Source organism: Amblyraja radiata, chromosome 11 (assembly GCF_010909765.2).
Source record: "Amblyraja radiata isolate CabotCenter1 chromosome 11, sAmbRad1.1.pri, whole genome shotgun sequence".
Classification (NCBI taxonomy): domain Eukaryota; kingdom Metazoa; phylum Chordata; class Chondrichthyes; order Rajiformes; family Rajidae; genus Amblyraja; species Amblyraja radiata.
Window position 1 is genome coordinate 9,216,946 of NC_045966.1, and position 25,344 is coordinate 9,242,289.

Sequence of the window (25,344 nt, forward strand, 5' to 3'; positions counted from 1 at the left end):
ATTCTTCACCAATTTAATAACACGTGCTTTTTTAGCTGACGCAGTAATACTAAAATGGTGTTGCAGATTTGTGCCCCTTTTATGCACAAACCACATTTGGATGAACATGTTGGGAAATAGTTATGGGGCTGGGAGTGCAGCAGTGAAAATATTATGCCACTGGAATATTCAGGAATGTAATAATTAATTATAATTATCTCAGAGTAAGATAGTTAGAAAATAGGTCAACAGAGAAGTACAATTTTATGCGTGTGGATCTGATTCCTTATTGCACTCAGTCAACTTTATTGGGCAGGCCACATCACTTGTGGCATGCCCAGCGATCATACATTTCAGAGTAAATATTGTCAAGGATTTAAGAGTTGGCCTTTTATGACACGAGAGTTCCAAACAAACTGTCAGCTTTGAGCTGTAGCTGGGTGAACAGGAGAATAGCAAACATTCATACTGACTGCAGAAATTCCCTGCTGCACATTACTCAGAATGGAAGAGAAGTAATGACATTTGAAGTGAGCACCTCAAATATACATCAAAAGCATACACAATCCCAGTATAAGGAAGGGAAGGTTTGCATATGCCCATCTTGTCAGGTACCTTCTGCACCATCAGTGGTTGTGGGTGGGTTTAACATTGGCATCTCTTCAGAATCCACAGAACTGGACTGGAAACAGTTGTTTTTGACTCCAAATAATTTACTTAGATGAAGAAGCGGAAGACCAGTGATTTCAGAAAAGCCATTCTTTTCTCGAAAAGGAAACTTCCGATTATAACTAGGCTTAATTAAGAATTTCAGTTGTGCACAAGAAACCACCCCTTCTTACCAACCCCTGCATTCTCCCATTTCTCGCCCAAAACTAGCTGTATAACTTGGGTTCATTGCCCTGGATGGAATGAATAAATGGGGAACTAAATCAGCTGAAGGCTTGTTCTTGCACAACTGTTTTACAATAAGAATTATTACATCAACCTGTTCAAAGCGGGTATTATTATGCAACTGTTTGTGGACATAATAATAAAGCCATACTGTGGGAAATAGCGTCATCCTGGTGAAATCTGCAGTGACAGAGAGTCGCAGTAAAGAGAAGCTTCATCCTGAACTGTTTCCACAGCTGCAACCTGACCTGCTGGCTGTGTTTCTGGCATTTTAATATTTTTATTTTTTGGTTTTCCAGCATCTACTAGGAGTTTAAAAAAAATTATAATCATTTAAAATATTGAGATTGTTTCTACTTCTGAAAATCAAAAATGACTTGCTAAATGCTATTAAAATTTTGAAGGGTTTTAATATTTTGAGTTGGAAGAATGTTTAAAAGTTGCTATTGAGAAAACAGGTAGGAAAATTACCTAACTTTCAGAATGCATATTTTAAAGGAATAGACAAACATTTATAACTGTACATGAATATTTGAAAGACAAAATATGTAGGAAGAAACTGCAGATGCGGTTTACACCGAAGATAAACATAAAAAGCTGGAGTAACTCAGCAGGTCAGGCTGCATCTCTGGACAAAAGGACAGGTGATGTTCGGTTTGAGACTTCTTCCCTGGCTCTCAGTCTGAAGAAGGATCTCAACCTGAAACGTCAACTATTCCTTTTCTCCAGAGAAGCTGCCTGACCTGCTGAGTTACTCTTGATTTTTGTGTCCATATTTAGGAATATTTGAAAAGTGTTTCTCTTTATAATTTGTCAGCCATTTACATTGTTTGAAGATGGGAAAATGGGTGTAACTATTTGAATGAGAAAGGGTTAATTAGATTATTAAAACTATCCAGCCATTGTTTTTGTTTGCTCATAGCAAGACCATAGGTATATGTATTCTTCTGAGGAATTTTGTATCCAGCCAAGTGCAAATGGGGCTATCGTATCCCACAGACCAGACCTCCAAAGTTGAAGCATTGCTTGATGTTAACTTGGATTACATGGTCAAAACTTTGAATTGAAACTCAATAGGGAATGTTTTTTTAAACCAATATATAGAAGAACCTACTAGAGGACAGGACATCTTAGACTGGATGTTGTGTAATGAGGAAGGATTAGTTAGTGATCTTGTCGTGCAAAGCCCCTTGGGCAACAGTGACCATAAAATGGTGGAATTCTGCATTAGGATGAAAAGTGACATGGTTAATTCAGAGACTAAGGTCATGAACATAAAGAAAGGTGACTGAAGGTATGAGAGGAATTGGCTAGGATAGACTGGCAAATTATACTTAAAGGGCTGACGGTGGAGATGCAATGACAAAGATTTAAAGACTGCATGGATGAACGCCAAAAACTGTACATCCCTGTCTGGCGAAAAAATAAAACTCAACCGTCATTAATGAGGGAAATCAAGGATAGTGTTAAATCCAAGGAAGAGGCATATAAATTGGCCAGAGAAAGCAGCAAACTGGCGGACTGGGAGAAATTTAGAATTCAACAGAGGAGGACATAGGGGTTAATTAAGAGGGGGATAAAAGAGCATGAAAGAAAGCTTGCGGGTAATACCAAAACTAAAAGCTTTGTTAGATATGTAAAAGGGAAAGGATTAGTGAAGATAAATGTAGGTCCCTTACAATCAGAGACAGGTGAATTTATAGGGGGAAACAAAGAAATGGCAGAGTAAACGCGACGTTTCGGGCCGAAACCCTTCTTCAGACTTTTGACTGTTAGGTAAATTGTTGGGACTGAAGTCGGATAAATCCCCAGGATCAGATGGTCTACATCACAGAGTACTTATGGAGGTGGCTCCAGAAATCGTGGATGTATTTTCCAATGTTCTCTAGACTGGATCAGTTCTTGTGGACTGGAGGGTAGCCAATCTAACCCCACTTTTTAAGAATGGAGGTAGAGAGAAAACGGGGAATTATAGACCGGTTAGCCTTACATCGGTAGTGGGGAAGATGCTTGAGTCGATTGTGAAAGATGTTGTAGCAGCACATTCGGAAAGCAGTGACAGGATCGGTCAAAGTTAGCATGGATTTATGAAGGGGAAATCATGCTTGACTAATCTTCTGGAATTTTTTTGAGGATGTAACAAGTAGAATGGATAAGGAAGTGCCAGTGGATGTGGTGTATCTGGACTTTCAAGTTTGCGGATGACACAACTGGGTGGCAGTGTGAGCTGTGATGAGAATACTATGAGGCTGCAGGGTGAGTGGGCAGATGTATGGCAGATGCAGTATAATGTGGATAAATGTGAGGTTATCCACTTTGGTGGCAAGAACAGGAAGGCAGATTATTATCTGAATTGTGTTAGATTAGGAAAATGGGAGGTGCAACAAGACCTGGGTGTGCTTATACATCAGTCACTGAAAGTAAGCATGCAGGTACAGCAGGCAGTTAAGAAAGCTAATGGCATGTTGGTCATCATTGCGCGAGGATTTGATTTTAAGAGCAAGGAGATCCTACTGCAGTTGTACAGGGCCAGGGTGAGACCGCACCTGGAGCATATTGCGCGATTTTCATCTCCTAATTTGAGGAAGGACATTATTGCCATTGAGGGAGTGACGCGTTGGTTCACCAGGCTAATTCCCGGGACAGCGGGGCTGACATATGATGAATGAATGGGTCGACTTGGCTTGTATTCACTGGACTTTAGGATGAGAGAGGATCTTATAGAAACATAAACAATTCTTAAAGGATTGGACAGGCTAGATGCAGGAAAAATGTTCCTGATGTTGGGTAAGTCCAGAACCAGGGTCACAGTTTAAGAATAAGGGGTAGGCCATTTAGGACTGAGATAAGGAAAAACGTTGTCACCCAGAAAATTGTGAACCTGTTGAATTCTCTACCGCAGAAGGCAGTGGAGGCCAATTCATTGGATGTTTTCAAGAGATAGTTAGATTTAGCTCTTAGGGGTAAAGGAATCAAGGGATATGGGGAAAAAGCAGGAACGGGGTACTGATTTTAGATAATCAGCCATGATCATATTGAATGGCGGTGCTGGCTCGAATGACCTACTCCCGCACCTATTTTTCTATGTTTTTATGTTTCTAAACATGCAGTCCTTCGTCCCCTTAGTTTTAGCACTTATGCGATATGGTTTATTCAGAATTCCTTCAATGAGACATAACCCACAAAGGAAATGCACCACAGAGTTTGAATAAGGTGATTTCCCAGAATAGCCATGACAATAGAATGCATATTGGAAGATATCACAGAGCTGTGATCTTAATATCAATACAGAAATCAGCCCAGAACTAATGGGATTTTTGAAGTACATATTTTTGCTTTCTGGCCTATTTTGTAAATTATATTTGTTCATCTCAGAATAAAAATTCATAAATTGCAATTTTTAAATTATCACTGATTGCACGGAAGTAAATGAAATGCATAAATGCTGGGATATGGACCAGTTTGTCTGTTTGACCTGCAGAATTTTACTGTGCAGGATTGATGAATGTCAGAAATCTGCTGACTTAATCAGACCAATAGCCACAATTTTGAAAATTTCTGACAGATTTTGCCGGCCTGAGCCTTTAATTACCTTGGGGAGCTGTTCAACTTCAATTGCAGTGAGTTACTTAAGATTCAGATGCAAAATGCAGGTAATTTTTTTTCTTGATAGCAGTAAATTAGCAAATTCAGTAACTGAAGATATATTTGTAAAAAAAACTCTAAATTATATATTGAATTATAAGTATAGTGATTACATTTTAAACACTAATTTTATATGCGCTCTGTTCCATAGAATAATGATCATAATTCTAAGTATTAACATTTGCCAGCACAAAGACTGCTGGAAGCTGAAGCAATAATTGAGCTGCTGGAGGAACTCAGCAGTTCAGGCCTCATCAGCGGAGGGAAATTGACAGACGAAGTTTCAGGTCGAGACCCTTCATCTGTATGGTTGGATGACCCATAACATCAACCTTGCAATTCCCTCCACAGGTGCTGCCAGACCTGCTGTTCCTCTAGCAGTTTTTTGCTATTAACATTCAACATTATTTTGACTGCAGTGCAAAACAATATAAATCAAATGGGGGAGTGAGACATAATTATGTATCAATATTAATCTTGATTATCTTCTAAACCCTTAAAGCATTTAGCTATAAAGGCAGTGAAGAAAGTGAATGGCATGTTGGCCTTTATAACAAGTGGAATCGAATATAGGAGCAAAGAAGTCCTTCTGCAGTTGTACAGAGCCCTAGTGAGACCTAGTGTGCTGTTTTGGTCCCCTAATTTGAGGAAGGACATTCTTGCTATTGAGGGATTGCAGCGTAGGTTTACAAGGTTCATTCCTGAGTTGGCGGGACTGTCATATGCTGAGAGAATGGAGCAGCTGGGCTTGTACACTTTGGAGCTTAGAAGGATGAGGGGGATCTCATTGAAACATGTAAGATTGTTAAGGGCTTGGACACCCTAGAGGCAGGAAACATGTTCCCGATGTTGGGGGAGTCCAGAACCAGGGGCCACAGTTTAAGAATAAGGCGTAAGCCATTCAGAACGGAGACAAGGAAACACTTTTCTCACAGAGAGTGGCGAGTCTGTAGAAATCTCTGCCTCAGAGGGCGGTGGGGGCAGGTTCTCTGGATTATTTCAAGAGAGAGCTAGACAGGGCTCTTAAAAATAGCAGAGTCAGGGGATATGGGGAGAAGGCAGGAACGGGGTACTGATTGGGGATGATCAGCCATGATCACATTGAATGGTGGTGCTGGCTCGAAGGGCCGAATGGCCTACTCCTGCACCTATTGTCTATTGTCTAAAGCATATAATTTATAAGCTACTTTCTCAGTGCCATTTACCATCCATTCATGGGTTGTTTGAAAAATGAAACATTCCTTTGTATTGACTATAGTTTACCTCCTCTAAAATTTGGACTCCCTCTGTGTTTCTGTTATATCTTTTGTGCAAAGATACTGAGCTGCAAAGATTTAGCAAGTTTCATCCTTTAACCAAGGGTAGTGGGGGAATGGTGTAATGAGTTACCTGTCCTCCATAAAAGCCACTATTTTTTAAATTAAGGCACAAGGCAGATACAGGCATAGAGTCATAGGGTGACACAGTGTGAAAACAGGTCCTTCGGCCCAACTTGGCCCCCACTTGCCTACGATTGGTCCATATCCCTCCAAACCTGTCCTATCCATGTACCTGTCTAACTGTTTCTTAAACATTGGGTAAGTCCCAGTCTCAACTACCTTCTCTGGCAGCTTGTTCCATGCACCCACCACCCTTTTTGTGAAAAAGTTACCCTTCGGATTCCTATGAAATCTTTTTCCCTTCACCTTGAACCTATGTCCTCTGGTGCTCGATTCCCCTACTCTGGGCAAAAGACTCTGTGCATCTACCTGATCTATTCCTTTCATGATTTTGTATACCTCTATAAGATCTCCCCTCATCCTCCTGCGCTCCATGGAATAGAGACCCAGCCTACTCAACCTCTCCCTATAGCTCACACTCTCTTGTCCTGGCAACATCCTGGTAAATCTTTTCTGAACCCTTTCAAGCTTGACAATATATTTCCTATAACATGGTGCCCAGAACTGAACACAATATTCTAAATGCGGTCTCACCAATGTCTAATACGACTGCAACATGACCTCCCAACTTCTATACTCAATACTCTGACTGATGAAGGCCAAAGTATCAATAGCCTTTTTGACCACCTTATCAACCTGCAACTGTACTCCAAGATCCCTTTCCTCTTCAACATGACCCAGAGGCTTACCATTTACTGTGTAGGTCCTGCCCTTGTCCCCTAGAACAAAAATATGTTTTTGTCCCAATGTTTACATTTCATTCAGTCAATAAAAATAAGAACAAGGATGACCTGTAATGGATGGTCAAAGGCCACTTTTATTGGGGTACCAGTTAAAAATCAATACAACAGTGGTTCTAACACTGCAAAGAGGTGGTAAATCAACTGAAATTAAACCATTCCAAATAGTTGTACATTATAAGTGAACCTTTGTGGTGTTTCCAGGCTCAGCTGTTATGCCTTCCAGGTTTCATAAAGCGGCAGCAATTATTTGCATTCATAAATGAAAAATGAGTGCTCAAATAACCCCAAACAACATTTGACATTTAGCAGAATAAGTAAGAAACTAGGCAAACAAAGAAACTATGTAACTGGTGTATTAAAAGTGCCTTTTTAGAACTACATGTTTATGTTGAAATTAATAGTTAACAATTGGATTTACTATGTATGAGTGTCAAAGTAGTAGTGTGTGAAAATTGATAGTATGTTTATCTGACATAATTAACTTAAGTACTCCTTGAATAAGATTACAGAAGTCCACAGTTTTTTGACCCACGGAAGATGTGCAATTCCAGACCCACAGTCATGTGATTGGCGTTTGCGTGTTTTCTAAAATGGTCTAACAAGCCACACAGTTTTTTTTTAGTTTTAGAGATACAGCGTGGAAACAGACCCTGCGGCTCACCGAGTCCGCACCGACCAGCGATCCCCGTACATGAACACTATCCTACACACACTAGGGACAATTTATCCATACCCCAAGCCAATTAACCTACAAACCTGAAGATAGACAAAAAAAAGCTGGAGTAACTCAGCGGGCTGGTCAGGCAGCATCCCTGGAGAGAAGGAATGGTGACGTTTTGGGTCAAGACCCTTCGTTTTGGCTGGTTAGGGATAACGGAAACGAGAGATTATAGACAGTGATGTGGAGAGATAAAGAACAATGAATGAAAGATATGTAAAAGAGTAACGATAATAAAGGAAACAGGCCATTGTAAGTTGTTTATAAGGTGAAAATGAGAAGCTCGTGCGACTTGGGTGGGGGAGGGATGGAGAGAGAGGGAATGCTGGGACTACCTTGAGTTAGAGAAATCAATATTAAAACCACTGGGCTGTAAGCTGTCCAAGCAAAATATGAGATGTCTTTCCTCCAATTTGCGTTTAGCCTCACTCTGACAATGAAGGAGACGGAGGACAGAAAGATCTGTGTAGGAATGGGAAGGAGAATTAAAGTGTCCAGCAACTGGGGGATCAGGTTGGTTCACGCGGGCTGAGCGAAGGTGTTCCGCGAAACGATCGCCCAGTCTGCGTTTGGTCTCGCCGATGTACAAGAGTCCACATCTTGAAAAACTGATGCAGTTGATGAGGTTGGAGGAGGTGCAAGTGAACCTCTGCCTAACCTGAAAGGACTGTCGGGGTCCCTGGACAGAGTTGAGGAAGGAGGTATAGCGACAGGTGTTGCATCTTTGGCGTTGCCAGGGGAAGGTACCTGTGGAGGGGGTGGTTTGGGTGGGAAGGGATGAGTTAACCAGGGAGTTGCGGTGGGAACGGTCTCTGCAGAAGGTGGAAGAGTGGAAATGGGAAAATGTGGCTAGTGGTGGGATCCTGTTGGAGTTGGCAGAAATTTTGGAGGATTATGTGTTGTATACGATGCTGATGGGGTGGAAGGTAAGGACTAGGGGGACGCTGTCTGTTGTGACTCGGGGGGAGGGGAGCAAGGGGCAGAGCTGCGGGGTACCAAGGTGCCACGAGTGAGGGCCTCATTTATGATGGAAGAAGGGAACCCCCATTCCCTAAAGAATGAGGACATCTCGGATGTTCTGGCTTGGAACAACTCATCATGGGCTTAGATGCAGCATAGACAGAGTAATTGAGAGTGGGGGATAGAGTCTTTGCAAGAAACAGGGTGGGAAGAAGTGTAGTCGAGATAGTTGTGGGAGTCTGTTCATAGCTGTGGGTTTGTAATAGACGTCAGCCAATAGTCTATTCCTTGTGATGGAGTCTGTGAGATCAAGAAAGGGGAGGGAGGTGTCGAAGGTGGTCCAAGTAAATTTGAGTGCAAGATGAAAATTGGTGGTGAAGTTGATGAAGTCCATGAGTTCTGCATGGGTGCAGGAGGTAGCACTCATGCAATCATCAATGTAACTGAGATAGAGTTTGGGGATAGGGCCAGTGTACACCTAGAACAGGGATTGTTCAATGTACTCTACAAAGAGGCAGGCATAGCTGGGGCCCATGCGGGTAACCTCGTTAAAAGAGGGAGAAGGGGACCCAGTAGAGTTAGACCATGTGCTGTTGGAGTCTGCATTGTGCAGATTGTGTGTGAGCCTGGAACTCAGGTGAGGCGATGGCTCTGGCTTGTTGGTAGGCGGTGGAGAGACGAGGGTCAGTGGAGTTGCTGGAGGAGGCCCGTGGGGGGCTGAAGTAGAGATACGGGTCGGTGGCAGCAGCATCTGTGGCCCCGGAGAGACAGTGAAGGTCGGGGATGGCGGTAGCACCAGGGAGGTGGTGAGAGCCGGCGACAACAGCGGTGGTCCCGGGGGGGGTGAGAGTTGGCGGCCGCAGCGGTTTTGTTGGTCCGGGCCTAGGTTCGGCGCGATGAAGGCCGGAGAGGTGGTAGATGTTGGTGCTGCTACTCGTGGTAGCAATCTCGGCCTCGTGGTGTTTGGGCAGGCGGCGCGGTCCAGCGTTTGAACTGCGGGCAGTCGAGTTGGGGAGTGTCAGTGGAGGGACCGGTCTGGAGGCGGGCAGGGTTGTGATCATCGGTAGTGTCCAGGTAGGCAAGGAAGCGTTTGTTGAGAAAGTGGTTCTGGCATTGAATGAAGTACAGTTGGGGTTCATTGCAGGTGTGGGTGAGTGAAGCCCGGAGCTGCGGGAGAGTCAGAGCGAGGGCCTGCTGGTGCCGGCGTATTGCAGCCAGTATAGAACGCAGCGCACGGAAGGAGAACTGTTGCGAAAAACGGCAGATAGACTGTCAGTACCCGTAATCCGGGTTGGGTAACAAACCTGTACGTCTTTGGAGTGGGAGGAAACCGAAGATCTCGGAGAAAACCCACGGTCACGGGGAGAACATACAAACTCCATACAGACAGCACCCGTAGCCTGGATTGAACCCGGGTCTCTGGCGCTGTAAGCACTGCAACTCTTCCGTTACGATTGTAAAGCTGAAATAGGGAGACATACACACATAGATGGACAATCCTGCCGTAACCTAGATTTCAAATTGGCTCTGGTGAAATTGTAAAATTGTCCCTAGTGTGCAGGATAGTGATTACTGGTCGGCATGGACTTGGGTGAAATCTAATCAACCCCCTTTTTGTTCTTTTGCCACTTCCCCCTTCCCCTCAAAAGATTACTTTGTGTGGCTGGTTAAACTACCAACATGATACTGGGTTCTGGGAGGAAACAAAAAGAAGCAAAGTGGTCAGATCACAGAGTGTACTCTGGGAGGGTAACCTCAGCAAAAATGGCTCAGTGGCACCAGCACCGATGGACTGGGCTGATTTGTGAAAGTAATGGTATATGAAGGTTGTGAGTAATCCAATGTTCCAATGGCGTATGGTAAATGACCGAAGAGCCTGTGCTTGTACTGGACTGTTCTATGTGTAACAGAATTATTTTGTGATTTTTTTTCTTCTGTGTACTGTAACTGATCAGTTTGTTTTATCAATTAAAGAGCAGTGCTTAAATATATATATATAAAATATATATATATATATAATATATATATATATATTTGAGCACTACTCTTAATATATATTCTAGATATTATCAAAAATCACTAAATGATATCTGCTATTAATTTTTTAATAAACCACTGAAGAAGGAGAAGTGGATGGCATTTACTTTGCATATATTGCTCTAAACCAGATATGACTGTGGCTAGTTATAATTATACAATTATAGTGCAAATGAATAATGCAGTTTGTCCTGACCTAAGGAACGTTTAACAATTGGTTCAGGTTGTGACAATTCATTGTCACTTCATCCCAAGTACATGTTGTAGATTTTGTTTTGAAATAGAGCTCATCTTCATGTGCTTTTTCTTGTAGCTTATTATGCATTGAGAATGTTTTGAATATTTTCTTAATACCATCATGTATGGTGATTTTATTTAAAAATCACATGAAGCAGCCTTGTCACATGAGAATACAAGCTCATGATATGGTAGTGTTTATGTACACTAAAGATTTTATCGCATTCAGCTTTACAAATATTATTAATGTGTTTCCAACATCCTACATTAAAAAAAGGGTTTTGAAACAAGAAGGAAGGTGGGAAGAACTGGCCTTTGTAATCCTACTCAAAATTGGATTGCAATACAGGATATCAAATATTTCGGCAGGATTTTGGTGTAGGATGACTTGGACAGGATTTTTCTCTTCAACGTTGTCCATACCATTGCTAACCTCCTCCTTAACTATTATAGACATGTTTCAGTGAAGTTGGGGTAGTGTGAAGTGCTAGATTTTCTTCATTTATTTTTATTAACTATTGACTCAGTAATTATTTTGGAGTTGTTGAGAAAGATATGAAAAAGCAGCCTGAACTCCAGAAACCTCTTTCCCAAAGATGACATTTCTCCTCCAAGTCTCTGTACCTCAAACATTGTACAGGAGTATAACCATCACCAATTCCAGTCCACCTCTAAGGACAGAAACCAAACTTACCTCGTTTAGCTTATGGCTGCTATACTTTTCAGCCTAGTAAGCAGACATGTAAGACTATATTGCCTAATTTGATTCTGATAGACTTTAATATTGATAGGAATGTAAACCTCTGAATTCTGTAAGAAACTTTTCTAATTGTTATTTTTTATTTTGAAGATAGTATTACTTGCTCGTGTATATTATACAGATTGTGCAGGGGTTACGAACACCCAATATATGGATGCCTTTACATATGAACGAGTTTCCATAACGATATACCTTTATGATGGTTCTTATGAAAGGCAGAATTACACTCTGCTTTCCCTCCCCTTCTAGTAATTGTTCTTTGATTAAAAAAAAATGCATTTCACTATCATATCATCGAGGAATGCAGTTCTGGTTGCCTCAATACATGAGGTTTTGGAGAGTTTTATCAAGAAGTGGCCTGGATTAGAAGGTATTAACTATAAGGAAAGGTTGGGCAAACCAGTATTATTTTCTTTGACAATGGAGGCTGAGGGGAGACCTGATAGAAGTATATAAAATTGAGAGGCACAGATAATGTAGATAGTTGGAACCTTTTTCACCAGGGTGGAAATGTCAGATGCTAAAGGGGAAAGTTTAAAGGAGATGTATGGGATATTTTTTTTACACAGTGATAGGTGCCTGGAATGCACTGTCAGGATCATTGGTGGAAACAGGTACAATAGTGACATTTAAAAGACATTCAGACAAATACATGAATGTACATGGGATGGAGAGATATGGATCATATACAGCAAGAAAGGATCAGTTTAACTTAAAGGATCAGACATCACATTTGTATAAACAGATCCCGTTTGTTATCCACTGATTGCCTGTAGTATTTCAAGTAGGCAGGATAACAGTTTTGTTTTTGTTTTATCCTACATCCTGTATAATAATAGTTGTCATGAGTACAAAGAGAAAAAAAAACACATTTTTAAATACAATTAAATTGAGTTATCATTTGGTGAACTTTATAAACTAAAGTTATAATTACAAAGAATATTTTTGAATAAATTGATGTATTCAGAACTAGTAGAAATCTGTTATGTACAACCCACTTTTCAACCATGAATGAATAATGCCATCAACCCTTTATGCTAAGTTTCCAATCTTTGCTATGCTGCTGTGAGAGATTGATGAGAAATGCTCTTCTCTGGATTGAGATTATATTGGAAGGAATATTAGAGTTGAATCAGTCAGCAGAGTTCAAAGCAGCGACGTTGTTGGCTTCTGAGTTGCCTCTTATGAACATGTGCATGGCTCAAAAGGAGAAACAAAAAAGTGAAAATAGTATGCAAACTCTTATGTCACATTTGTGATGCAGCAATCTATCTGTTTGTATTGCTTTTAAATGTAAAGTCCTACGCAGTGTCTGTCTCCATTTTTGAATGACAATAGATTTTTGCAGACTGCAAGCAGAATTAGAAGTGGCGAATTGTAATATTTCATCAAATAATTGGCATCTCCCTGTCCTATTACTTATTCCAATTAAAGTATGTTTTACGGTATTAGTATTGGTTTCATTATTGTCATGTGTATCAGGACACAGTGAAAGCTTTGCTTTGCATGCTGTTCAGGCAGGCCATACAATACATGAGTACATCAGAGAGTGGAAAACAGAAATTAAACAGAGTGCAGAATATAGTGTTACACGTGCAGAGAGAGTGCAGATCAAAAAAAATTGCAAGGGCCACAATGAGCTAAATTGGAAGATCAGATATTCATCCTTGACATGCGAGTTGTTTTGGCAACGTTTCGGCCCGAAACGTTGCCTATTTCCTTCGCTCCATAGATGCTGCTGCACCCGCTGAGTTTCTCCAGCACTTTTGTCTACCATTCATCCTTGACATGTGAGTTGTTGATTTGAGAGTTGAATGTACAGCAGGGAAGAAGCTGTTCTTCGATCTGGTGGTATGTGCCTTCAGGCTTATGTATCTTCTCGCGAGAGAAAGAAATGAGAATGACGGAGATGTGAATGGTCTTTGATAATGTTGGTTGCTTTCCTGAGGTGGTGTAATTATAGATGAAGTGGGGAGGGTGGTTTGTGTGATGAACTGCGCTGCATTCACGGCTCTTTGCAATTTATTGCGATCTTGGGCAGAACAGTTGCCTTCCTCAACTCGTCTCCCAGCAAATTGAACATCCTCATTTCTTTCTAATGGATCAACTTGACACTAATGTTGTAATCTCACTTGAAGGAATAGCTAGGAATGAAGATAGGAAAGCCATTGTGTCAAATGATTTTTGTTTAGGTCTTTTGACTCAATCAGGCACTATAATCAAGCACTATTTCAGGTCAACAGAAGATGAGTGCTCCTTCCAGCTGCTGATTAGCTTTTTGGAATAAATTTCTCGAGTTTGACTAGTAATGCTATGGCATAAAATTAAATCTCTCGAGTTTGACCATCAGTACAATGGTTTAGTTGCTGGATAATTGAAGATTAAGTTTAAGTTGAAGGCATGGCAGAATCAAAATTAATAAAGTAACATACGTTCAGGGAATACTATCAGTTAAAACATTGTCAATTCTGAATACATTTTAATAACTTGGATTCACTACTGAGATGCTGAGATTGTAAAATGCAGTATTTCAAACAATCACAATCACAATCACACTTTATTAGCCAATTATGTTTTGCAACATACAAGGGATTTCATTTGCCAAGTCAGTCTTACAAATAAAAAACAACAGAGCACACAGAACACATTTTAACATAAAAATTCATCACAGAGACTCCTTCACATTCCTCTCTGTGATGGAAGGCGAAAAAAATTTCAATCTCTTCCCATTGCTTACCCGTATTCTGGGGCCTCTAGCCCTCCGTTGACTGGACGATTATGACTCGCGTAGTTGGCGGCGTTTTGGGCCCTCCACGTTTGGGCGATCCAGCGCCTGCATCGAGGGGATAACAGCTCCCCGCGCCGGGCGATGGAACCCCACGTCGGGGCTGGTCGGGCCCCTGCATTCGTTGGAACTCCCGATTAGCCTCTCCCAACTGCGAGCTCTCGATGTAAAGTCCGCAGGCTGCGGTTGGAACGATCCCAGGCAAGGGATCGGCTCCGATATTAAGTCCGCGCCCCGCGGTGGGGCCCAAGATCAGTCCGAGGAGGCCTCCAGCTCAATCAATGATAGGCCGCAAAGCAACCGGAGACTCGACCTGGAAACATCGCGTCTCCGGTAAGGTAAGAAACTGAAAAAAACGTTTCCCCCGACCCCTACATAAAACAAACCGGAGAACATTTACACAAACTTATTAAACGCACTATAATTTTTTTTAAAAGACGAAAAAACAAACAGACTGTTGGCGGGGCTGCCAATCATTCGGTGCCCCTGGTGGTCATGTTGTGATCATGGTGGTCAATATGATCTGCCATGATCATATTGAATGGCGGTGCAGGCTCGAAAGGCCGAATGGCCTACTCCTGTACCTATTTTCTATGTTTCTATGTTTCTATGTCATTGCATTGTTTTTTCAACATTATGGTTCAGCATTGTAAAATGTCCCATGATAGAGTACTATGCTGTTGCAATAGTATTACAAACACAGTGGTTGAGAAACAGATTAGAGTAGCTTGGGTTAAATGGTATCAATTTGAGTTTTTGTTATTAGTGGAGAGAACTCTTTCAAGAGATTGAACTATTCTCATTTGTAATGTTCAGCATTGGCATCAGAACAGCCTGTATTTCTTTCCTGCAGTTTTTGCCGTATGTCAATGTTGCTTTTCTCACACCCAAGCCAGGATTTTCCTGTTGGTTCCACCCAATTAACGACAATAAATTAGGCTTGACCGGATAAGAAAAAAGGGGAGAAACCGTTGTGTTAAATGTCAGTTTTGCATTATATGCTCTTTCCTGTGAGCACGGAATGTTGGCGTGCTAAATGCACCAATTTGAACAAAAGAGTATGAATAGCCATGCACCCTGACTTTCCTTTTGGGTGTGGCCAACCATATATTCAGAGACAGTCAGCTGTGGAATAAGACACATTTTGCAGTCAGTTGCCAGCCACTGACACTTGCTGCTGATCTCCAAACAAAGTTTATACTTGGCATGCGCAGTTCCCTGTCCCGTTCTCCCCCCCCCCCCCCCCCACACACACACTCCCCATACCAACAATCCCTTTCCCTCCATCCATCACAAGTGAGAACTTGCACAGGAGAGAGAGAGCTAGATGGGGCTCTTAAAGATAGCGGAGTCAGGGGATATGGGGAGAAGGCAGGAACGGGGTACTGATTGTGGATGATCAGCCATGATCACATTGAATGGCGGTGCTGGCTCGATGGGACGAAAGGCCTACTCCTGCACCTATTGTCTAATAACTATAAACCAGCCTGATTCTTCATAGCAAAGCTCTTCCAGATATCAGTGGTTCATTGGTGCTTTTAATGTGGTCACATGTGCGAAGTGCTAACACAGTGCGGAGAAGCGCCAACCCCAGCTCACCTCCAACTCTCCCGCCGGGCCAACCGACAGCCCGGACCGACATACCAGTGGCCCCAGAACCACAGAACCCACAGCCAGCGCCAACTACAGCCCAGCTCCGCTCCAACTCCACAGGAACCTGCTATGGCGCAGCTATGGGCCGCTATGGCAACAAGTGCCAGTCCGCCCATGGCCTCAGCCGCTATCCCAAGTACAAGCCGTACCTTGCACACGAGCGGCTTCTGCCCCTATGGTACACGCTGCCACTTCATCCACAACCCCAAGGAGGAGCGAGGTCCCGGTCTTGCCTGCGTCAGAACACCAGCCTGGGCTCAGCCTCCTCCGGCCCGGCGTTAGACTGGGCCGTGCTGCGGGCTGCCTTCACCACCCGAACTGGAGCTGGCCCAGACTCTGGGCTTGGGGCTGGGCAAGGGAGGGGAAGGAGGTTGCTGCTGCCGCCAGCACCACCATCACCAACAGTACCCGCAGCTCCAGTGGGCTGCCAATGCTGGCAGGAGCCCGTCCGCAGACACTCTCACAGACCAGGAGGACTCCAGCAGCAGCGGTTCCGAGTCGCCCATCTTTGAGAAGGGCCGGCGGCTGCCCTTCTTAAGCACGATCTTGGTGTCGGAATGAGGGGAGGGGGGTGGAGGTGGAGGGCTGCCGGCCAAACCGGTGGCTGCAGCGCCATCTGCAAGTCCGGGGCTACCCCGGACAGGGACGGGACACCGGGGAGGGGACGGGGACGGCCCAACAACAACTCAACAGCACCCGCAGCGACGGAGAGCCGACCCCGACTACGGACGAAACGCAAGCCTGCACACAATGCAGCACCACTGTTGCCAAGTGTTTTATAGCTAGTGAACCATGACCTGGGCATGTGCAGTCGGAATACCAAACTCGCTTATAGAGAAACTGTTTCAGATTAATGAACTACTATCAGAATTGGCAAATGTTAGAGTTAAGTTTTAAGTTGCAGAAAAATAGTGGGAAAGCAGGACAGATTTAATGACAAAATTGATGAGGGAGCCTGCCCTTGGATTTGAAATCCTGTAGATTCCTTATTGTGCATATTATTGTACATTGAAATGTACAGTAAAAGGCACACCACAGAGGAGAATATAATGAATCACATGTATTGTTGCAGAGCTTTGTAAATTATAAATTTCCTGATATTCAAAATGCCTGCGGTTGAGCAAAGATCATATAAACAAGAGACATCCGATGATTTGTTTAAACAGATTTAACATTGTGTGCACCATTGCTGTCAAACCGTGGTTAACTGAAGGACTATGAAATGCCAGATAGTCTCTTTATTTAAATGTTTCAAAAATGTTAGATTGTTATCAAACATGTTATAAAACAATTTTTTGAAACACCGTGCTTGTCTATTTTGAAGTATTTATTACCAGTTTTTATATTTAAATTCCATGTCAGTTGGACTGTTTTGCCTTATACCAGTATTTTTGTTTCAAAATGTCCTTTGTAGTGCATCAAATGTCAAGTAGTCTTGCAAAAGCTGTTTCTAATTTCCATAGTGAGTAGCTGACAAAGGGAAGTGAAACTATCGTGGCACTCTAAGATGTTTTGGATATGACAGCCAGCATTGCAATTTTGAACAGTGAAACTGACAGGAGAGACTGTGTATGAAATGTATTTTTAGCTCCTTTCCAAGGTAGGAAAGCTGGCTGCTAGACAGGTTTTTTCAGCATCTCCTAAGCATTGCACAGAAAACAGTATTGGTGTTGCCAAAGTGTTCTCCATTCAGCGTTTCAAATTTGGAGTACTAAGGCACAGAAGAAAAACATTGCACAGCCTTCTTTACCTTACTTGCTGCTTTAAGGCATTTCCTCCTTCAATTTATACTTCATTTTTCCCATGCTTGATTATCTTTGTTGCTTTAAGGCATTTCCTCCTTCAATTTATACTTCATTTTTCCCATGCTTGATTATCTTTATTCTTTGTTAAAATACGCTTTTAATATTGTGCCGACCAAAACGCCGCCATTCAATACAAAACTTGGTGAACATTGGTTGGTCATTCTCTTGTAAGACACATCACTTGAGCCCAAATATACCCTTTCCTGAAAATGACATTGGGTAGGAAGGAACTGCAGATGCTAGTTTACACTTTCATCTCCGCAACATCGCCAAACTCAGACCCTCTCTCACACCTCCCGCTGCTGAAAGACTCATCGATGCCTTCATCTCCTCCCGACTGGACTATTGCAACTCACTTCTCCTTGGCATCAGCTCCACCTACATCAACCGACTCCAACTGGTCCAGAACGCAGCCGCCCGACTCATCACCCACACCAAATCCTGGCATCACATCACTCCAGTCCTCAAACAACTTCACTGGCTTCCCATCTCCCACCGGATCACCTACAAAATCCTGATCCTCACCTACAAAGCCCTCCACCATCTGGCCCCCCCCCATATCTCACTGACCTCCTCTCCCCCTACCAACCCTCACGGTCCCTCAGATCCACATCAGCCGGTCTCCTCTCCATCCACAAGTCCAACCTCCGCAGTTTTGGGGACAGAGCCTTCTCCAGGGCAGCTCCCAGGCTCTGGAACTCCCTCCCCCAACTGATCCGCAATTCCGTGTCCCTCACCATCTTCCAGTCCCGCCTCAAGACCCATCTCTTCACCTCTGCCTATCCTTAGCCCCACGTCCCCCTCCCTTTTCATCTGTGCATTAATTGCCTCATATTGTGTTTTGAATTGTATTCTGTCTTTACTTTGTGTACTAGTCATGTCTCTACTATTTATTTCATTCCCCTTACATGTTTTTCCTCTACCTGCTAAATTTTTGTAAGGTGTCCTTGAGACTCTTGAAAGGCGCCCATAAATAAAATGTATTATTATTATTATTAAAAAGTGCTGAATTAACTCAGCGGGTCAGGCAGCATCTCTGGAGAAAAGGAATAGGTGATACTTCGAGTTGAGTCTTCAGACGACCGAAACGTCACCTATTCCTTTTCTCTAGAGATGCTGCCAGACCCGCTGAGTTACTCCAGCACTTTGTGTCTAATTTCATTGGGTATTGTAAGAAGGACTGAAAATCAAGGATAACCTCTCAAGGTCCATGAGGCTTAACTTCTTTACTCTGTCCTTGTAGGAAACAATTAACTAAGTTCAACTATCATGCTCAGTATATCTAGGTCTATATGGTTTAGCTGAACAAAATCACAAAAATACACAAGGTGGTATTTAACAGAATTCTCCGTACTTAAGTTAGAAGGGAGGGGTGTACAATTATAAAACTAAATAGCTGATGTTCAATGCTTAACACAGGAGTGCAGAATGATAGTGTTGTATTGAGACCAAGGTTTGCAGGGAGAAAATTGCTCTGAAGTAAGTAAACCTGTACTTCAGCCACACAAAGTGTATTGCTTTTATCAAACTTGCTCCTTTTTCTCCATCTTTTATAATTTAGTCCATCTTTTTTTGAGATTTGGTCTTGTTTAAACTCTGAGAGTACTCCCACCAGTTTAGTAAAGATGAGACTGGTATTCCTGTCGGTGCACTTGACCTGTATCTCTTCCATAGAATTCTCTGCCACAAAAGGCCAATTCACTGGATGTTTTCAAGAGAGGGTTAGATATAGCTCTTAGGGCTAACAGGTCTCAAGGGATATGGGGAGAAAGCAGGAACGGGGTACTGATCGTATTGAATGGCAGTGCTGGCTCGAATGACGACTCCTGCATCTATTTCCTCACTCCCCAGTAGGTAAATGCACTTTATCCACTTTGTGTCTCCTCTTTCTGCTCTTGGTTTCTCTGCTTATTTTCCACTATGTATTTTTTATTTAGTAGATAGGCATATGAATTATGATCTTTACCAAATTTTAAAAAGACACAAAATATGTGGAATAGCTGGAATAAGTCTGTTTTCTTTGGCATTGCAGCATTTTGTATATCCAGATTGTTTGTAGCATTTGTTTGATTACATTTTGAAAAAATTGCCAGCTGTTTAACTGTCCACCTGCGTCGTATGTATTGATTCAGTATATCTACACATATCCTGGTGTCGTTTTTCATGGAAGTCTAATTAAATTTATTGAACACTTGGCTTATTTTAGGTATACGAAGATTTAAACTGCATAAGATTTTACAAGCTTTACCGGAGGTTTAATGGAAGCCACATAGTTGTTTCAAGTCCATCCTTTGGTGTAGCCTGACTGATCTATATACAGTGGCCCGAGAAGTCTACAGGGCATAAGGAAGTTACAGTGCCCTCCATAATGTTTGGGACAAAGACCCATGATTTATTTATTTGCCTCTGTACTCCACAATTTGAGATTTGTAATAGAGAAAATCACAAGTGGTTAAAGTGCACATGGTCAGATTTTATTAAAGGCCATTTTTATACATTTTAGTTTCACCATGTAGAAATTACAGCTGTGTTTATACACAGTCCCCCAATTTCAGAGCATCATAATGTTTTGGACACATGGCTTCACAGGTGTTTGTAATTGCTCAGGTGTGTTTAATTTCCTCCGTAATGCAGGTATAAGAGAGCTCAGCACCTAGTCTGTCCTCCAGTCTTTCCATCACCTTTGGAAACTTTTATTGCTGTTTATCAACATGAGGACCAAAGTTCTGCCAGTGAAAGTCAAACAAGCCATTATGAGACAAGAAACAAGAATAAAACTGTTAGAGATATCAGCCAAACCTTAGCCTTACCAAAATCAACTGTTTAGAACATCATTAAGAAGAAAGAGAGCAGTGGTGAGCTTACTAATCACAAAGGGACTGGCAGGCCAAGGAAAACCTCCACAGAGAATTATCTCTATAATAAAGAAAATTCCCCAAACACATGTCCGGCTGATCAGGAATACTCCTCAGGAGTCAGGTATGGATTTGTCAATGGCCACTGTCCGCAGAAGACTTCATGAACAGAAATACAGAAACTACACTGCAAGATGCAAACCACTGGTTAGCCGCAAAAATAGGATGGCCAGGTTACAGTTTGCCAAGAAGTACTTAAAAGAGCAACCACAGTTCTGGAAAAAGGTCTTGTGGACAGATGAGACGAAGATTAACATTTCAGAGTGATGGCAAGAGCAAAGTATGAAGGAGAGAAGGAACTGCCGAAGATCCAAAGCATACCACCTCATCTGTGAAACACGGTGGTGGGGGTGTTGTCGCCTGGGCATGTATGGCTGCTGAAGGTATTGGCTCACTTATCTTCATTGATGATACAACTGGTGAGGTAGTAGCATAATGAATTCTGAAGTGTATAGACACATCCTATCTGCACAAGTTCAAACTAATGCCTCAAACCCATTGGCCGGCGGTTCATTCTACAGCAAGACAATGTTCCCAAACATACTGCTAAAGCAACAAATAAGTTTTTCAAAGCTAAAAAATGGTCATTTCTTGAGGGACCAAGTCAACCACCTGATCTGAACCCAATTGAGCATGCCTTTTATATGCTGAAGAGAAAACTGAAGGGGCCTAGCCCCCAAAACAAGCATAAGCTAAAGATGGCTGCAATACAGGCCTGGCTGAGCATCACCAGAGAAGACACCCAGCAACTGGTGATGTCCATGAATCGCAGACTTCAAGCAATCATTGCATGCAAAAGATATGCAACAAAATACTAAATATGACTACTTTCATTTACATGACTTTTCTGTGTCCCACACACTATGATGCCCTGGAATGGGGGGGGGCTTTATGGAAAATGACCTTTATTAAAATCTGACAATGTGCACTTTAACCACATGTGATTTAGATTTCTATTACAAATCTCAAATTGTGGAGTACAGAGGCAAATAAACGTATGGGTCTTTGTCCCAAATATGATGGAGGATACTGTATGATCTGGAATGCTTGTGCCAAACCTGTTACATAAATATGAAATTAGTGATATTTGAATCAAAAGAAAACATGATCATTCATAATTCTAGCTCCTCTGGACTATGGAATATTTGCGTAAACATATTCCCAACTTGGCATATGCATCTAATCCGGTTCAATAGAAGGTTTCTGTGATTGTGGCTGTTAATTGTTAAAATGCTTGCTATTCATGAGAGAAGAGTTAAATATTTAAGTTTATCTTTCACAAACTGGAAATATTGAATCAATGCAATTATACAAATCAAGTGGCGGAAACCCAGTGTTCACTGTTTCCTACTGATGCAGTACCTATAAAAAATGATTTTGCTTGTGCTCCTTTCATGTTTTGATCCCCATTTAGTTTCACAGCTTGCTGATCTGCAACATCCACCATCCACTTTTTGTTCACTTTCTGCACATTTCCATCTCCATTTCTGCTTAGAAATTGTCTTGCATGAAACATTTCCAGTGCCAGTAATTGGATATGACAACTGTTTAATTGTGGAAAAAGTGTGGTCCCTCTCTGGTCACCTACGTTGCGATATCTAGGTCTCCCTCCCATCAGCTACCATTACACTCCACCATCTTCACCCAAGATATTCTAAAAGCTAAAATAATCAGCATAGCAATAAACAGCAAACAATCCACAAAATAACTATCTAGATATTTACAAGTGTCCATTGTTCCTACAATCTGAACAATCCTTTTATAGAAAGGCCTCCTTTGCAAGGCTGATTTACCTATAATCTTGCAAAAATATGCTGCTTCATTTTGGTCACAATATAAATATATTGGTACTAGTCCATGATGTTTAAATATTTAAGTTATAATATTTCCACAAACTACTTTTGTTTTGTAATGCATACTCTTATTTTAACGATATTCATGGACTATTGTACCTAAGTATCAACACCAGCAGTATTCATTCCATGCATGCAAGATGAGGGCACACTTAGACACTGATTTATTGGCTAATTAATTTTAAATAACATCATGCACGCTCCTGCAAAACCTGAGTTCATTTAGTAGACTATTATAAAGGTCAGCAAGCATTTCTAATGTTCTTTAATTTATGTTTTTGGTTTATTTTGTCAAATTAATGATTTCTTTTCTCCCTTCCTCATAATTTTTACAGCTTCCTGCAGATCTTTCCAAGATGCACCTCACAGATAATCCACATCCACAAGTGACACTTGTCCCTTCCAGCCAGTCTGGGTGCAGTATTGCCAGTGACTCTGGGAGCAGCAGCCTGTCAGATATCTATCAGGTAAAGTTGCAATGAGGAGAAACAGTATAATTATTTTTTAGTAATTATTCACGCCAGCACATGACTTGCAAAATACCTGTGGCATTTAATTTCCAAATTACTTCACAGGTTTGTGCACATGGTAAATAGGACTGAAAACGTTATTCTAAAAAGATTGACCAAAGTCCTGGTCTAGGAGATAAAGTTGGTAACGGAAAAAACAAAAGGGTGTAGTGAGATGGAAGCGTTTCGGGCAATGCTGCTAGTAAGCAGGTCTGAAGTCCCAGTTTAGGAACATTGGTGTTAAAGAGACTTGGTGAGGTTCAAGAATCCAGAGATGCAAAAATAATATACAAGGGATGAATGCTTGAATGGAAAAGGGCATGAAGGTAGGGTGGAACAGGTTTGAGGGAATCAAAGAAAGAGGCCAGGATTTAATTTGAAAGATTGGGAGCCATGTCCAGATAGTGAGGATTGGGTGAGGATTAATTGGGGTTAATTGTGTCAAATTAGCTTTTCAAGAGGGATGAGGATTAGAACCCATAGAACATTTGCTGAGAATGGACATGTTCTGACATATTTAAAGAAATCAGTGATGGAATGGAGCATGGAGTCTTTGTGATGGGAAAAAGTAAGGTCAAGAACTTGTCTTCCAGATCACAAACTTCCAGATCACAATCAGTGGTCAGAGTTGGAAATGGAAACTGTAATATGAGAATGGAGGGCAATGGTTTTGGTTTCCCTCATGTTGAATAAGAGGAAAAGAGATTTGGCCAAAACAACACACAGGATTGTTATTGCACAGAATACATTTTGGAGGTATTGTGCACATTTGGTTTCCTGTACCTTGTAGATATTCGTCACCTTAGCCAAATACCAATTAAAAAGAACAACTGAGCATTTTTTGGGAAATCTTGTATGATGTCTGCTATTGTTGCTTGACAGAAGTCAAAACTAAACACAGTAATAAAGGGAGCTGAATCAGCTAACATGCAAAGGTGGATGCTAAAATTCTGATGCTTAATGATTCTATACCAGTTTTACTTGGAGTAGACAATGTAACAAATTGGTGTTGCATGTTCATAATAATTTCATCATTCCGTTGCTGTTAATCACGATGATGCTTCCTTTCTAAGCAAGTTCGGTATTTCAACTGCGCATGCCCAGGTCATAGGTCACAAGCGAAAAACAGTCTCGGCAACAGTGGTGCTGCATTGTGTGCAGGCTTGCGTTTCGTCTGTGGTTGGTGTCGGGCCCGGCTCTCCATTGCTGCGGGTGCTATTGAGTTGCTGCTGGGCCGTCCCCGCCCCCTCCCCGGTGTCCCGTCCCTGTCCAGCAGTGTCCGGGGTGGCCTTTGGCTAGTGGGGGCGACCCCAGACTTGCAGCCAGTGCTGCAGTCGCTGGCTCCAGCTCAACTCTGCCTGTCCCACCGGGTTGGCCAGTAGCCCTCCACCTCCACCCCATCTCCCCCAGTCTGATACCGAGATCCTGCTGAAGATGGGCAGCCGCCGGCCCTGCTCGAAGACAGGCAACTCGGTGCCGCTGCTGCTGGAGTCGTCCTGCTCGGAGAGAGTCTGAGGATGGGCTCCTGCCCGCCATGGGCAGGTCGGCCGCCCGTTGGAGTTGCTGGTGCTGTTGGTGGTGCTGGTGGCAGCAGCAGCAACCTCCACCCCCCCTCCCTTGCCCAGCCCCAAGCCCAGAGTCCGGGCCAGCTCCATCTCCAGGTCGAGGCTGAAGACCGCCCACAGCGCGGCCCAGTCGAACACCGGGCCGGAGGAGGCCGAGCCCAGGCTGGTGCTCTGGCGCAGGCGAGGCCAGGCCGTGGGCGAACAGGCACTTGCCCGCCGTAGTGGCCCATCGGGGCGCGGGTTCCTCTGGAGTTGGAGCGGGGTTGGGCTGTAGTCAGCACCTCTTCTCCATGCTGGCTGTGGGCCTGGGGCCGCTGATGTCATTGGTCTGGGCTGTCGGTTGGCCCGGCGAGAGAGGCCGGGTTGGCGCTTCTCTGCGCTGGCTGGGGGCCGGTGTCCCGTCGGTCCGGACATCTTCGGCCGCCCCCTGGGCGGGGATGGGACACTCGAATGTGTGGGGGGAGGGAGGGACCGGGGACGGTCCAGTGGCGGTTTTGCGGTGGGGACATGGGTTCAATCCTGGCTGCGGATGAGGCGCAGTTCTGTGTGCGCGCAGCTGCCGAGAGCCAGTCCCGACCCCCCCAACCCCCGGTCAGAATCGATAAATGGAAGCTGAAATGCTAGATCTCTTCAACTCGAACAGTGACAACAGAAATTTTTGCTGCACTAAAGCCCCCTCATTCATTAAGAAACTCCATTGGGCTTCTTTAATAAATATTGATAAAGGCCTTGGTAGAGTGGATATGGAGAGGATGTTTCCCAGTAACGTGAGAGTCTAGGACCAGAGGGCACAGCCTCAGAATAAAAAGATGTACCTTTAAAATGTAGATGAGGAGGAATATCTTTA

General features: G+C 42.9%; 1 protein-coding gene across 13 annotated transcripts in view; it reads left to right on the forward strand.

Moving 5' to 3' along the window:
• The window catches only part of rapgef6 (Rap guanine nucleotide exchange factor 6), a 262,348-nt gene that overhangs the window by 147,732 nt on the left and 89,272 nt on the right, over nt 1–25,344 (forward strand). For all 13 annotated transcript variants that reach the window (XM_033029271.1, XM_033029274.1, XM_033029281.1 and 10 more), the window contains one exon: nt 22,759–22,890. In XM_033029271.1, the coding sequence (XP_032885162.1) occupies nt 22,759–22,890 (132 nt within the window). The remainder of the gene's footprint in view (nt 1–22,758; nt 22,891–25,344) is intronic.